Source organism: Tetrahymena thermophila (genome assembly GCF_000189635.1).
Source record: "Tetrahymena thermophila SB210 genomic scaffold scf_8254436, whole genome shotgun sequence".
Lineage (NCBI taxonomy): Eukaryota > Ciliophora > Oligohymenophorea > Hymenostomatida > Tetrahymenidae > Tetrahymena > Tetrahymena thermophila.
In genome coordinates this window covers 133,411-149,570 of record NW_002476217.1, presented here as the reverse complement: position 1 = coordinate 149,570, position 16,160 = coordinate 133,411, and the positions used below count along the sequence as shown (strand labels likewise).

The 16,160-nt window shown below is 21.7% G+C and overlaps 5 protein-coding genes across 5 annotated transcripts; 2 read left to right on the top strand and 3 right to left on the bottom strand. All coding sequences in view use genetic code 6, as the record gives it.

Annotated features, from left to right (window-relative positions):
- Window positions 1-381: 381 nt before the first annotated feature.
- TTHERM_00939140 (PX-SNX8-Mvp1p-like protein) lies at window positions 382-2,152 on the bottom strand (the record flags this gene model as incomplete). The annotated part of the gene is made up of 10 exons (XM_001031088.3): window positions 382-435; window positions 491-646; window positions 703-960; window positions 1,046-1,170; window positions 1,229-1,289; window positions 1,356-1,433; window positions 1,491-1,709; window positions 1,759-1,822; window positions 1,887-2,014; window positions 2,120-2,152. 10 exons carry the CDS (start codon window positions 2,150-2,152, stop codon window positions 382-384), a joined length of 1,176 nt encoding a protein of 391 aa, XP_001031088.3.
- Window positions 2,153-4,064: 1,912 nt separating this feature from the next.
- Window positions 4,065-6,049, top strand: TTHERM_000939139 (kinase domain protein, putative; the record flags this gene model as incomplete). Its single annotated transcript, XM_012799685.1, has 11 exons — window positions 4,065-4,126; window positions 4,180-4,308; window positions 4,363-4,434; window positions 4,487-4,576; window positions 4,669-4,758; window positions 5,209-5,301; window positions 5,354-5,443; window positions 5,507-5,596; window positions 5,663-5,752; window positions 5,803-5,892; window positions 5,956-6,049. 11 exons carry the CDS (start codon window positions 4,065-4,067, stop codon window positions 6,047-6,049), a joined length of 990 nt encoding a protein of 329 aa, XP_012655139.1.
- Window positions 6,050-8,116: 2,067 nt separating this feature from the next.
- Window positions 8,117-8,371, top strand: TTHERM_00939120 (hypothetical protein; the record flags this gene model as incomplete). The annotated part of the gene is made up of 1 exon (XM_001031086.1): window positions 8,117-8,371. One exon carries the CDS (start codon window positions 8,117-8,119, stop codon window positions 8,369-8,371), a length of 255 nt encoding a protein of 84 aa, XP_001031086.1.
- Window positions 8,372-11,035: 2,664 nt separating this feature from the next.
- Window positions 11,036-11,287, bottom strand: TTHERM_000939119 (transmembrane protein, putative; the record flags this gene model as incomplete). Its single annotated transcript, XM_012799684.1, has 1 exon — window positions 11,036-11,287. The coding sequence occupies one exon, from the start codon at window positions 11,285-11,287 to the stop codon at window positions 11,036-11,038; it is 252 nt and encodes an 83-aa protein (XP_012655138.1).
- A 965-nt stretch (window positions 11,288-12,252) lies between these two features.
- On the bottom strand, window positions 12,253-15,673 carry TTHERM_00939110 (BRCT domain protein; the record flags this gene model as incomplete). Its single annotated transcript, XM_001031085.3, has 2 exons — window positions 12,253-15,464; window positions 15,514-15,673. The coding sequence occupies 2 exons, from the start codon at window positions 15,671-15,673 to the stop codon at window positions 12,253-12,255; spliced, it is 3,372 nt and encodes a 1,123-aa protein (XP_001031085.1).
- Window positions 15,674-16,160: the final 487 nt, after the last annotated feature.

Sequence of the window (16,160 nt, the reverse complement as noted above, 5' to 3'; positions counted from 1 at the left end):
TGTTTTATTTTTAAATAAATTTAATGATAGTTTTTTAATTGAGATTTTATAAAAATTATATAAATTCAAACACAAAAATTAGCTTAAATTAATATCAAAAATTAACTTTAAGAAGCACTTAATTTTTCTTTAACTAATTTAGATCTACTTAAAAATATTTTATAATTGACTGATAGAAATAAAATTAAATTTTTTAATTTTTAAGTATTTAATTTGGATAAAAAGTCGAATAAAGTAAAAAATGTATTGATAATTTAGAATATATGTTATAGATAGATAGATTCTTACTGATTGATTAATTTGCCTATTTTCTCTTACATATAATTGATGTATTACATTTTTATTTATTTTTACAAATTATAAATTATTAAATTGCTTTTTTCATACATTAACTTGTTAGTTAGCATACTTTACAGAGTTCCAATAAGTAGCAACCTATTTTTTGTAAAATTGTATTAATATATAAATTGGCAATATAATTAAAATATACCTTCATGTTTAAGTTATATTATAAGTTTGAAACTCTTTGCATGATGTTGTAATATCTGTTTTGCTTTTAGTTTTTAAATTTATCAACTTCAACATAACCTATGATGACAGTTATCAAATCAGCCAACAAACTGTAATTTTCTAATTCGTGTTAAGTCTATTAAATTTTTTTTGATAATTAATGAAGCAATTTTAAAAAACACTTTTATTTACCTCGTAGATTGATTTTTCTAATTTTTAAACTTTGTCTTCCTTTGTTCCTTTAGAAAATAGGGATTTGAATGTGGTTTTACCAGCTTACAATTTAGTTTATTCTTATTATTCTGATTTTAATTTGGCCTAAGCTTATTGTTTCTTTTCCTCGATCATATCTTTATTTCTAAGAGCTTCTAGGAAAGATTCAACTTCCTTGAGTTCCATTCTAATCATATTAACTAACAGTTCGAAGTCATTATTCTTGTTCATTCCTTCCTGTTAATAAAGATTAATAATTTTACAGCAAAAATTATTTTTATTACTCAAAAAGAATATTTTGAATTAAAAATATTATTTTTACAATTTCTCTGAAGTTAGCTTTCAAATTTTCATCTCTATTGTAGACTAATAAGTTTTCGTTTTGCAAAGCGTATTCAAGGACGCAGTATTTTTCATATTCAGGAATGACTGTGTTGTTCATAATAGCTAAATTTGACAAGAATGATATTAATAATGTATATAAATATGCTTTTTAAATAAATACCAAGTTGAGCATCGAATTTTTCTCTTGATTGTGAAAGAGTTCTGCAGAAAGCCTTCATTTTCTTTAATAATTAATGGGCAGATAATTAATTAAAATAGGATAAATATCATGAAATATCTAAATTTACATCAAGCTTTTTAGCAGCAGTTTCTAAGAATTACTTGAATTTGGAAATTTTGGTATTTATTTCATTGTTAATTTCAACCTATTTATAACATTATTGAATGAGTGAATTAAAATCTTAAATATCAATTTTTCTTACACCAGCCAAATTGCTGAAACAAGTTTTATACTTGTTAATGATATCATCAGTAGTTTACTTAGGTAAATTATTCAAAACCTTTTCAAAATCATTGCTTGTGTTACGAATAAATTCTTTATTTTCTTCAGAGTACCATATATGACGAATTTCAGCGATCTTTTCAACAAAATATTGGAGGAAGTTCTTTCTGTCTTCCAAGAACTTAGATTCTTTGTTACCCTATAGAAAAGTCGATTATAAATAATAAAACTATATAAATTTATTTTACAATAGCCTTCTTAGAAGGAATAGGAGGGATAAAGCATCCTGGCCATCTTTGAACTAATAAGGCTCTGTTATATTTTGCATAATAAATAAATGTAAATTATTGAACTGGGTTATTAAAAAGATAAATACCTGAAGTGATCGAAATCACTGTATCTTCTAAATACTTCAAAGGGACCGTCCTTATCACTACCACTAATAGTATAAACTATATATTTTCCGCCATCCTTCATAACAGGATCTGAGACATTGACACTAATCTTTGATAATTAAAAAAAATACAAATTAAATTATAAAACTAAAAAACATTTTTGATGTATTTGTTAGATATAAATTCTAAGATATTTAATTGGTAATTATTTTACAATATCGTCACTCTAATGTCCTAAATGTGCCATCTTACTACTTTTATTTATCCTTTAATTTTATTAATTTTTAACTTCTAGAATTGAATATTTTTTATATTATTATTGATTGATATTTGATTGCTATCTTATATTTTTTTTCTTTTATTGTGATGAAATTTTTTTTTGCTTTAGATAAGGCAATTAATTATTTGCCTGAGGGAAGATATTATTGAAGCATTTGCTTCTTTATCTGCAAAAATTCATCAAAACTAACAAAAATCATAGTGATAAGGAAGAAAAATACTTCTCATTTTGGATACACATAAAAAGATGTCCACTAAATATATTCATCGTCAAAATAAATTAAAATATAAACAAATAAAAAAATCCAATGTAATCAAATCAATCTTCGCATTATTTTTGATAAAGACTTAAAAATTTTCAATTAATCTGATCATCAGCAATTTAAAAATATTCTCAATTTAATGTTATTACTAATTTAGTCATTAACCAATTAATTTACGATTTATACATCTAACAATTTATACTCAAAATTATTCCAATAATTAAAAAATTAATAAAGAAATTTTAAATATTAAATTAAATTATTTAACACAAATTTAAATAAAAATGTTAAAATAAGTTAAACAATAAGCATAATTCTAAGTTAAATTTAATTAAAATAAAATAAAAAATCATGTTTTTTTAATCTAAATTTATTTATTCAAACGAAGTTCAAATATTTTTAAAGAAATAACTACCAAAAAATGAGTAAATATTAATTGTAAATAACCTATTTATTTTATCTTGTCAAAAAAGATTAATCCATAAAAAGTATAAATTAATAAAAAATATTGTTTAAATTTAATCATTAATTGTTTAAAAGCTTATTTAAACTTTTATTTAATATTAAATTAAATTCAAGATATTTTGTAAGAAATAATGTTATCAAAAATTCTTTAAAATCTAGAACTAACAGAAAAAAATATAACTTTTAATAAAATTTGATTATGATTGATATATAAAATAAATCGTATTTGAATAATAAGGTCTGAGTATAAATTTAAATTTTTATATTCATAAATTTTAATCAGTCTAATTTAATCTTTATAAATATTTTTTACTTTCGATTATTTAAAGTGTATATGTATGTTAATTATAAAAAGATAAATTAATTAATTAGAAAAAATATGAAGGAGAAATAAATTTACTGAAAATTTAATTAATTTTGATACGTAAGTTTTAAATTTTAAAGATGAAAACTATCTTCAAAAAGATTATTAAATAAATTATCAAAAATATAATAATAGGATTATTAAATTACTTTATACTTTTATTTATATATTGAATTATTATTGAAGTAAGAATGAAAGATTTTCTGATTTTTTATAATTGATTTATATACAAAAATTATTTCAAATTTTTGACTTTTAAATTAAAATTAAAATCTATTTTTTTTATTTTAAGAATTTTTGATTTTATTTTACTAATTCTAAGTTTAAGTGGTTTAAAATAAAATTTAGAAGATTACTCATGTATTCCATACGTTACATTAAGATTTTGTCTTTGAAGAATCAAAAAATTGATCTTTTATCAGTAAAAGGAAAGATTGATAGATAACATGTCAAAATTAATATGTTTTGAAAATATAATATCATATATTTTAAATTAAAATTTAGACAAAGAGAAAAGAAATTAAAAAGAATATTAAAAAACAAGGATAACATAATTTAGGAGTTTTTTGATTGACCATGAAAATAAATAGTTAAGTATCATTCTAATATTGATTTAATATGAGCTATACTAAAATTTTAAAGCTTTAATTTCTTAAATTTGTTTATTTTGAGGTGAGAAAAATATAAACTATTGGTATTATATATATTAACTAGTTTTTTTTTTTTTTACTTAATAACTACACAATAATTAGAGAGAGAAGTAACTAACATATATCACAGTGTATTTTATGGCTGAAAAAGTCCAGTAAAAATAAGATTTAGTAGATTTCAATAAGTAGAATAAATCTAAGTACAAGAATGTTAAATAATCTTTTTATAATAATTCAACTCAAAATAAATAAGGTTTAGCAACATTTCTGAAATTTGTAGATTAAAAAGCCAAGAAATTGAGATGGAAGAAAATGATGAAGGATAAATTGAAGAAGTTATTTATAATAAAAAATTAGAAGATATTAATTTTGGAGGCATTATGTAATAAATAATTCAATTCAAATAGAAAATGGATGTTTTATTTTTATAAAAAAGAACCAAAGGCGCTATAGAAAATCTTATAAAGAAAATATAATCTAATCCTGATAAAATTACATATAATTTTGCGTATGAACATTATTAATTATTTGTAAACTAATTCATGATCTATATTTAATAGCATGAAAAGACTTACAATCAAAGCAATTAAAGAGATCGCATATTCCTTTACATTTTTAAATAATCTGATTCACTTAGATCTACACATAGAGTAATAATAATAGTCATATTCTTTCTATTGCATACATGCTTGATTTTAAATGATTTAGATGGTCAAATAGATTTAAATTTAAAATTAAATAGGTTAAATGAAGTAACTGATTAAGGTATAACATATATAGCCCAAGGCATAAGTTAGTTAACTAATCTTCAAGTACTTGAGCTATACTGCGGGTAAAAATCCTTTATTAATAAAATATTTTTAGGATACTTAGGATAATTAGTTAAGTAAAACATAAAGCATTTTTAAAAAGAGAGGTTTGATAGAAATTCAAATAATATGTTAGTTAAAATAAATATTTTTTAATCGAAGAGTAAAAGTATTATTCTATCAATGTAGATAAAGCATTATTTAAATGAAATTTAATTTGTTTGATATTAATAATCATAGTAAATATATGGTTAAAATGATTAAATATAACTAATTTTAAGGGATATCTACTCATAAATAAGTTAAAATATTTTCGATTAAAAGCAAGAGTTTGAGTTTATTTTTATAAGATATCAAAAAATGCTCAATGGATTTATTTTTATTTGAAAAGAGAGTATCCAAATATAATACAAAAAAGCTTTACTTTGTTAATTTAATTGATAAATATAAATATTTTAAATTATTGATTATAGATGGAGCAAAGTAGGTCCTTAAGGCATACATAATCTAGGAGAATCTCTCAGTAAATATTGTCTAAATATAAATCATATTGAACTTTACTTTTCGTAAATAAAATGCTTAATTAAAATTTAGTAAATGCAATTTATAATATTATAGGAGAAGCGATTAGATTGGGTCTGCAATGGAATAATTTGCTTTATTAGTATAAAAGATAAAAAAACTATAAAATTTATTGCTTTATTTATGGTAAATCAACTAATTAATTACTCATACATTTTTAAAGCGCCTTTTATTTAATTTGCTATAAAGGGAAAATAAAATGACTGATTAGCAACTACAGATTTTGTGTGCTGGATTACAAAAATGTTAAAAACTTAATAAATTAACTATGTTACTTGGGTAAAATTATAATAAAAAAGTTAACTAATTCATTAATTTCTATAAAAAAATTTATCAAAAACTTAGTAAAAATGATATAGGAGAGGTAGGAGTGTAAAGTTTAGCTAATTCAATAAAATAAATTCCAAAATTAACTTATTTAGAATTAGATTTAGGGTAATTTAAAAATATCTTTAGATTTTGTTTAATTTTTGTGAATAAAAAAGCGAAACACTTATAAATGGAGCATGTATGAACTTTCTTGGAAGAAGTATGCTTGAAACACAATATTTAAATTATTTAAAAATAAGTTATAAGTAAAATTCAATTCATAGATTTCTTATATTAGGTTTTTTAAAATGGTTTTGTATATAAAATAGGGACAATCCATAAATTATACAAGAGATAAGATAGATTGGATAAATGAAAAAAAATATTCTTCGTACTAAAAGATTAGTTTAAATAAAATATTGATTTTAATATTACTGCAAAACAAACAAACAAACTACTCTTATTTATATTTGTATTCAACTTCTAATACTTTATATTAAATTCATTCAAAAACTCTCCTCCTCAATCAAAAAACTAAATAAATAAATAAATAAAATAAATAAAGTAAAAAAGATAAAGAAAATATAAAAAATAACTTTTTATTAAATAAAATTTAATTAAAAATGCAATTTAATAACTTTGTCTAGATTTAATTTATTTTTCGATTTGTTTTTTCTCTTATTTGATATTTATTTATATTTCTTTTTTGATTTATTAATTTTCTTTTATTATCTAATTATTATTATTTATTTATTTTTTTAATTTCTTTTTTAATGAATTCTTTTTAATTATCTTTTTATATTTTTTAAAATCTTTTTTAGAGCTGCTACAAGCTGAGATCAAATACTCTGCATCAATTATCTGTATGTGTCTGTAAAGGCCTATAAAAAAATACTTTTTATATATTAAGACTAAGAGAGAATTTTTAGATCTTTAATCTAGAGAGGAAAAAAATTGTTTTTTGAAATATCCAATCAATGTTTATCTTTTTTTATATTTTTAAGATAAAATATTTTTGAATTCTATGAATTAGAAAAGTCTTATCGAAAGTAGAGATGATTTTGCTTAAAGCAAGGAAAGGAATACATTTTATCACTCTACTTTTTAGCCGAGATTGGTTTAGTTGGTATTTTAAAAACTTTATTTGCTTTTCTCTTCTTAGAATTCAAAATTTTATTTCTTTTTTAAAATTTATTTATTTTATTTATTGCTTTTATTTTTTATTAAAATTTCTTTAGTGAATTAAATAATATCTAAATCTATGGGAAGTATTTGTCTAACAATCTTCATAATATCTGCAAACAACCAAATAGAAATTTAATTTGAATTTTAAAATATCCCCAAATTTTTTCTTATTTTTATTAAGAAAAAAAAAAGATAAAAAATAGTAAAGCAAAGCAAAACAGAATATGTATAGAGCGATGATTAAAGTTTAAGGAAATTAACATTCATTGGAACCGGTGTTAGCAAGTTTTTTGTGGCGAGGCCCATCCACGTCCGTTAATCTAGCCATACCTATACATATTCTAAGCAGCTGCTTTCTTCATCTTTTTAAAATACTTTTTGCTTGATATTAACTGGATATTCTGACTTTGTATGTCTGAAGCTTCTTTTTTTTAATGATTAAGTTTTTTATTTGGCGACCTAAAGTCAAATGCCAGTGTAAGCATATCTATGCCAGATAAAGAAGTTAGTACAAATAAAGATATCCGTTCTTAAAAAGTTTGAAGTATAGACTGAAACCCATTTTACTAGAAATAGTAAATCGTACATTAAATTTTCGTTTTGTCTAACCATATCTTGATTAGATCAGTTTGAAACTTTTCGATTTGTGCACTTAAATAAAATGGATAAAAATCCATCAGTTTTTACTTAAAAATAGATTGATATTGATTATATATCAGTATCAAGAGTACAATCTAAAATATCGCTATTTATTTTCATTAAATTGAAAATGAATAGAAACAGTCTGAAACTGAAAAAAAATAGATTCCTTTAAACAACAAAGGATGAGTTCATCGATAGTGAAAATGTAAAAAAGATTGAAACTTTAATAGATTGATATTTACTAAATAAATATCATGAGTACATTAAATAACCATTTTAAGTTCTTTAAAATGAAATCTTGAAACTTTAATAAATAGATTGATATAGAATTAAATATCATGAGTACTTAAAAAAAAAAAAAAATCATTTTAAGTTTTTTAAAATGAAATCAAAAGATTGTAACTTAAACAAAGATTCCAATTGAAAATTCAATATGGATGAGTGCAAATATAAAAAAAATACAGTCTGCAACTTAAAAAAGATTAATACATTGTATTATGAGTACTAATGAAAGATTGAAGCAAGCTATTATGGAGTACTAAGTGAGACAAGTAGAAGTGAGTATGAGTTGAGTTGAGTGAGCGCTTATTTGTGAGTAAAGCTAGAATGATAAGGTTTGCTCTGGATTTGTGTCCACCCCCGACGGAGGGAAGGTAGGCAAAAATGGGGGTCTAAAAATAAATAAGTCCTAACCTGTTGCACATTAAATCTAATGAGAATTTGGACTGGGTAGAAAAAATAAAGCAAATCGTCTACATGCAGCCAGCCAAGGACAGATTCAAATTAGATTAAGTTTTTGAAGAAAGCAACACGCAGGCTATCGTAAAAGCTTTCAAGATTCACCCAAAAGGATCTCGCCTATTGATACCTGGGTCGGCTACATCTGAAAAAGCTGATAGCAAGTTTTTAAAACGATGAATAAAAAAAGCTTATTCCTTTTCAGGGATAAGCTCGGGTAGAGACACCCATGTAGACGTGCTCTCTTTCAAAGTATCTTAAGCCTAATGAATTTATTAAATATTAAAAAAAATAAAATATATTTAAAAAAACTAATAAATTAAATTAAAAAAAATTACTTAAAATGATTTAAAATACTTAACAAATAAATTAAAATAACTTTAAAAAAACTAGATAAAAAAATATGAACTTAAATTAAATTAAAACCAATATTAAATAAATAAATTAAAAAAAATTAATAAATAAATTATAATATAAAATAACTAAAGACTTATGAAATAATTATATTTAAAACAAATAAAAATAAATACAAAAAATAAAAAGAAAATTACAATAAAACTTTCTATAATTAATATTTAAAATATTTTAACTTTCTTGATGCTTATGCTGTGATAAACTAATTTTTACAATTACAAATATTATTGTTATTTTGATACAAATTTAAATTAATTAAATTAACCTTTTTTCTTCAAACATTTTCAATAATGTAGCTATTATTTATTCATTAAATTGTCTATGCTAATATTAATTTATCTTTTTATTCTTAATGTTTAGTTTTGTTTGTTGTTTTTGATTTATCGAGAAATTTAATTGCGTTACAAGTATTTTTAATGTAGACTTTAATATTATAAATATAAATAAGAATAGAAGAATATTTAATTTCAAAGAGTTTTTATGTTATTTTTTAAAAAATTAAAGATATCTTAATTTTAAATTCAAGCATATTCATTTATATAAAAAATAAATATAATTTTTTTAAAAAATGAGTGTTTATAGTTAAAATAGCTCATTTACTAATAAATCAAATTTATATTACTAAATAATAAATAAAGAGTTAAGTTAGAAAAATAAAAATAAATTATTAATGAAACAAATAAATTAAAATAATAAAATTAAATTTATGCCGCCATTTAGATAAAAACTCTTAATAAAATTATTTATATCAATTAACTGTTAAATTATGTTTTAAAAAAAATTATATTATAAAAAAATTTATATAAATAAATTGAAATAAATTTTAAATTAAAATAGAGAAATTTAAATAAAAGTACTAATCAACCTTTAAATTAAATTTAAGAAGAAGAAAAAAAATCGATATCAAATTTTTTTGATAAATAAAAATTATTTACGAAAGAATTCATTAATATATTGTTATTAATATAAATTTTAATAGATATTAAATCCCACTTATTTTTCGTAAATATTTTTTTTCAAAAATTTAAATATTTTGATTTTCTAAAGGTTTATCTTAAGATATTTTGTAGTACCGCCAAACAATATTTCTCATTTGAAAGGAAAGAGTGAATAAAAATATTTTTACAATAGTTTTTTAATAATAAATTAAAGTTTTTAATATTTCAGATTAAAATCTCGAAATTAATAAAATTGAGTAAATTTAAGATTAATTCAAATTTATTTTGATTTATTTTTCAAACGCAAATTTGTTTGAATCAATTATCTATCTCTTTCAAGTTTCAAACAGATATCAAATTAATTGTTAAATATTTTTGTAAATAGTTCTATTTTAAAATTAATTAGCAACATAATAAATTATGGTAAATTTAGGATTTATTCAAATTAATATTGAATTATTTTAAAAATGTAAATACGTTTTCAAATATACTTGATTAATATTCATTTTTAAATATTTTAGTAATTATTTTATAAATTAGCGTTATTAGAAATTCTAGTAAATTTAGGATTTATTCATATTATTGATTCATTTTTGAAATAAAAATAAGTTTAAGTGTATTTCTTCTTTAAAATATTTTATAATTATGAAATTTATTATCAAATATTTTAGCAAATAGATCATATTTTATAAAGAATTATCATATCTAAAAATTCTGGTATATTTAGGAATTAAATAATTTTGATTTATTTTTAAAATATCAACTTTTTTTTGAGTGGGATTTATTTCGAGTGCCAAAAAGAGATGGAATAGATAGTTAAATAATTTAGAAAATAGGTCTATTTTATAAAGATTTAGCATTTTTTCTGATGAATTCATGATTTTTTCTTTTTTGAATTATTTTTGAAATGCAAATACGTTTAAATAAATTAATTCCTTCATGTAACTAACAAACTTGCATGATACTGATTTTTAAATATTTTATAAAATATATCTATTTTATAAAACCTAGTATTTTAGCTTAAATAAATACTTCTAAAACTAAATATTTATTATAAATAAAAAATTAAATAAAAATAACAATAACAATAACTTAAAACTACTAGAATTAAATACTAAAATTATACAAAAAAAAACTTTAATATTGAAATGATCATCTTTTACTTTATAATGATTGGTTTCTGGCATTTAGTTTATAAAATATTTTTAGCAAAAGCTGAAAATAAAAATATTACTCTTTGCCTTACTTCAATGGCTCATTGGATTATAATAAACTCAATAAAGTAAATGATAACTTATTATGGGTCCTATACTTTTACAGACAGCTAAGACTATCAAATCTATTTGAAAAATAGTTATTTGTTCCTTTGGTTTATCCCTTCAAGCTATTTTACTTATGACATGATAATCAAGATTTATCTAAAGAAATTAACTTCATGGTATTTTATTCACCACAGCTTAGCCATATTACTTTCATTTATTTCGTATTACACTCAAAGTAATATTATCGAAAACTCTTTAATTCTTTACTACTCAACGTTTTGCAACCTTCCTATGAATATTAGAGACATTCTAAGGTACAAAAAGTAATAAGACACTATAGCTTACCATATTGTTACTGTTTTGTTTATATGCTGCTATTTTTATGGAATAGTTATTGGAATGACCTACTTGTAAAGAATCTTTAATTTCGAAACACACAGCTTTTTAATAATTTTATCATTAATTCTAAGAGTATAAGCCATTTATACTTTAGTGTTTAGACTGAGTCAGACTTTTGCTGATTCTTGGAAAATTATAAATAACAATTTAATAAGATCATTTGAAGTCAAATCACTAAATTAACTTATATTTTGATCTAAAATAAAATATTTCATTCAAATACTATTTTTCAATTATTTATTTTCTGCTTTTATAGTTAGTAATTTTTCTATAAAAAATGTATTAAAATTATTTCTTTGATTTAAAAAAAAAAGTTTTTTTCCATATGTTTGTTATTCATAAAAATTTTAAGTTTAAACTGTAATGAAATTTCTTCAATCATTGATGTATACCAATAATAAAATTTTTTATAATCAGAATTTATTTCTTAAAATGTAGAATAAATACTTAAATCTTCTATGTAAAGATGAAATATCCTCTTATCAATTATCATTTTCAAAATTTATTTTATTTTTATTGGAATGCATTTTAAATAATTAAAATGACCTTATTTTTAATAAAATAATTTTTTAGTAATTTAAGTTTTTTCATTTTTAAAAAAAATTTATATTTACATTAGTCATTTTTCATAGTATAAGTTTCAATAAATTGAATATTTTTTATCCTAATTTTTTCATTTTGACTCTAGGCTTTTGTAAAGCTTTTAAGTTAGAAAACCTTTTAACAAGGAAATACTGTTATTATTTAATTTATTTAGTAAATTTAAAATAATTATTTTGTAATTTTATTATTAACCAGAATACCTGAAAATAAATACATAAAAATAATATTCTATATGCCTAAGGATATGGGTTATTTACTTTAAAAATCCTGAATACTTTATTAAAGAAAAAAAAATGCCTGTTGACATTTATCATAGAATTATAATATATAAATAAATTTATAAAATAAAATAGATTTTATTAATACATATTTATTTATTTATATATATAAATGTATTAACAAGTTTTTAGTTTTCCTTTTATTTTTAGTTAATTAATTAATCTAATCAATCATCGTTTTCGGTGTCATCAACTATGAATTAATTTAAACTGTTTGAACCATCTTCATCTTCGCTGATTTCTTCTGTTAGTGAATCGCTACCGCTCTTTTTAGATTTAGGTTTTTTAGTTTTAGGTGCCTTACTTTTATTATTTTATTTATTTTTCTATTATTGTTTTTTTATCTTTGACTTTTCTTATTCATCTTACTAAGGTTCAACAACATCCCCATTTTCATCTAATTATAACTCTTCTGTATCTGAATAGACGACATCATCTAAATTTTTATCATACTTACCTTATGAAGGTTCTGATTTGCTTTGCTTTTTTTGTGTTTTTATTTTGTTACTGCTATCGGAATATCTTTTATTGTATTCTTTTGTTAATTTTGTCTTTATATCACTAGATACAACACCATAATAATCATTTTTTGGGTATTATAAATCATTGAGATGTTCCTTTAAGTGTTAGGGTTTTATATTATAATACTCTAAGTAATCTAAAACTGTCTCTATATCTGAGTTTTTTCCTTTCTTTAGATGGCTCAATATAATTTTGAGTAAAAATGGCACATAATCAAACTTTACAGCAAATCTAGAGCCAGATATACTTTTTGAGAGAGATACTCTGAATTCTCTTAGTTCTCTTGTTGTTTTTTTAGTTGTTTAAAACTTACCAAGCCATTCAGGGAATCTAGGATATATAGGTTTATCTTCACAAACTTTATCACATGGGTAGATACAACTTGTAAAAGCAAAATTTGGAAGTAATGACCAATTACCACTTTATCTAATAGATTTACTTAATAAGTCACTTTACGCTATAGATGAAGTTGCATCTACTAGATTTTAAAGTTCTTTTACATTAAAATTATCATTTTTTTTATTTTTAGATGCATCTTCTCTAGGTTTGATAGTATCGAGATAATTTTGGTGAACTAATAGTGGGATCAAATCATAATCAATAAAGAATAGTTCTATTCTTTCTCTCAAAGTCATTTTTTAGAATTTGAAACTCTACATCAACTAAGTTGAGGCCTAAAATGCATCTAGCATTACTGTGGCATCCTTTTAACCTGAATTTAGTTGTTTAGAATTAATTCCCTATAATCTCTTGCTCGTCTTAAAATGCATTTCCAAAAAATTTAATGTTTAACGGAGGTCATTTCCAAACCTTTCTGATATTGCTTCTAATGATTCTATTTCAACATCTTTAAATCCTTCTTATTCACATACATTTTTCATATATTTTGCAACATCTTATTTTGCTGGCTTTATAAACTTGATATCATAACAGTGATTTGCTAAGCTCCTAATCTTAGGATTCATCCTATCATTACATATACAAAAGATTGGTACATTTGTATTTTTGATAGCATCTATAAGAGCTTGGTTACCACCTCTGTCTCCAGAAGACATACCATCAACTTCATCCATTAATATTATGAATTTTTTATTTGTTTTAGCTTCGACTTCATCATCAGCCTTGTTGTTTGTTTAATCACTTGTATTATTTTTTTTTAATAAATTTAGAATAGAGTTAGATTTAAGGTCTCCTAGTATATTGTTAACACTCTTTTTATTACGTTCATCCGAAGCATTCCATTCTCTTATTTCATATCCCATAAACTTAGCTATAAGTCTTACTGATGTTGTTTTTCCTATTCCTGGAGGACCACTCAATAAGCAGGCTTTTGCATTAACATTACTTGAATTATCAGGTACCCCCTAAGCTCTGTTGAAAAATGAATTTTTAACTTATTTTTTATTACCCTTTATTACAACTTCAACCCAATCATGCAACCATTCCATCATTTTTTCATAATTCTTTTAGTTTCCAATGCATAGGTTAATACTGCTTGGAGCATACTTTTCTGTCCAAATTTATTCTTATTTAGGAGGCTTATGGATGACCATTTACGGTTATTAATTTTATTATTTACTTTTAGGATCATATTTAGTAGCTTCTTTGGGTTTGTTTAGTGGTTATAATATTTTTTTGGAAGGTTGAGAGTCTTTTTTCTATTGAGTTTAAGGATTATTGTTGTTATTATTAGGCACAGCAGCAAATTTATCAAATCTACTTCCATTTTAACCAACATTTGCATAGTCTTCTAGACTCTTTCCTGTTAAATCCTTTAAATAATCACTAAATTAAGACTAATTCATAATTTTAGTTCCCTTTTATTTTGCTGTTTAGTATTTTTTTCCTTATTCAGGAGGTCTTCCATCCTCCAAAACACTTCCATGGACAAGCAATGTGGTCTTTCCACTAACACTACCTGTATTTTTAGCTCCCATATCTGTAACTATTTTAGACATAGTATCTCTAGAAATTCCATCAAAATCACCAGTAAAAACAATTGTTTATCCTGCTAAAATATCAGAATCTATATTTCCATTAGAACTATTTTTATCTTTTTAAGGAGGAGCTTTATCCTTTTTTGCAGAAACTTATTACTTTTGTTTATTTTCTTCTATTTTTTTTAAATTCTTTTCTTCTAAAGCCTTTGTCCTGCTGGTAGTTTTTTTTACTTCTACATAATCATCTACTTCTTCAGCATCATAGTCATCTTCATCTATCATTTTATTTTATTTTTATCCTCCTTTTACTAAAACCCTTTTTGATTTACTATTCTTATGCAACTCCTTATCATCTTTATCCTCTTCTTTTTCTTCATAATCATCATCTTCAACTATCATTTTATTTTTTTTTTGGCTCCCTTATACTAATTTTTTTTGTTTGCTATTTTTGGGTAAGTCCTCTTCTTCATCATTAATACCGTAATCATCGTCATCAGTCTCATTTTTCTTTTATGGCTTTTTACTTGATTACTTGGGATCTACTTTTTTATTATCATTTGATCTTGTCTAACTTTAATTCATTTTTACGTCTTTCGCTTATTACTATTTATTATCACTTGAAACATTTCTCCCTTTATTTTGATTGGAAGATTTATTTTTTTCCTCATTTTCGCTTAATGCAGGTTCTGTTAGACTTTCAGTGGCAGATAATTCTTCAGTTCCTGAATTCTCTACATTCATTTTATTTTTAGAAGATTTTATTTCTTCTTTTTTCTACTCTTAAACTTTTTTAATGGGAGTTGATCGAGTATTTTTTATATCTTAACTAAAATTTCTTTTTTCTTTTTCTTCCTTTTATTCATTTTGCTTCTTATTTTGTTCTTATTTTTTAGGTTCTTCATGCTTTATTTCCTTAGCTTTATTTCAAAATAGTAGAAGAATATCATCATTAAAAAAATAATTTACTTTATTTGTATTAAGTTTTAGATGAAGATTCTTTTGTTTTTTCTTTAGAATCTTTTTCTTTGTCTTTGTCTTTAGAAGAATTTTACGAATTATTAACAGTTTTGGTATCTTATTTACTAAAATATTTCAATAAACTATTTGACTAGTTATTCTTTTTCATTTTCTTTGACTTAGATTTTTAATGTTTCTGAATAAAATAATTGAAATAATTAATTTATACTAAAAATACTTCTTTATTTGAAATAAATTAAAGTGAATTATTAGTTATGTATAAATCTATGAATTTATCAATAAATTATTTGATATAAATTTTTAGTAATTCCGCGCTTTTTTTAAAGATTTATAAATATTAATTAATCTATTAGCAAATAAAAGAAAATAAAATTTATAATACATCTATTTTAATTAATATAATTGATTTCATGACATAATTTTTTTATATAAATAATAATTGTAATTATGGCAACAATCCTTATAACAAAATATAGAGCTGATTTAATTATAAACATATTTTTTTATACAGAAATAAATCTAAATATTTTTTGCAATTTATTAATTTTAAATTAATATATTATTATTATGTCTATCATTCTTATCAATTATAATTTAATATTCATAATAAAAAATATCTTTTAATTCTTAATGTC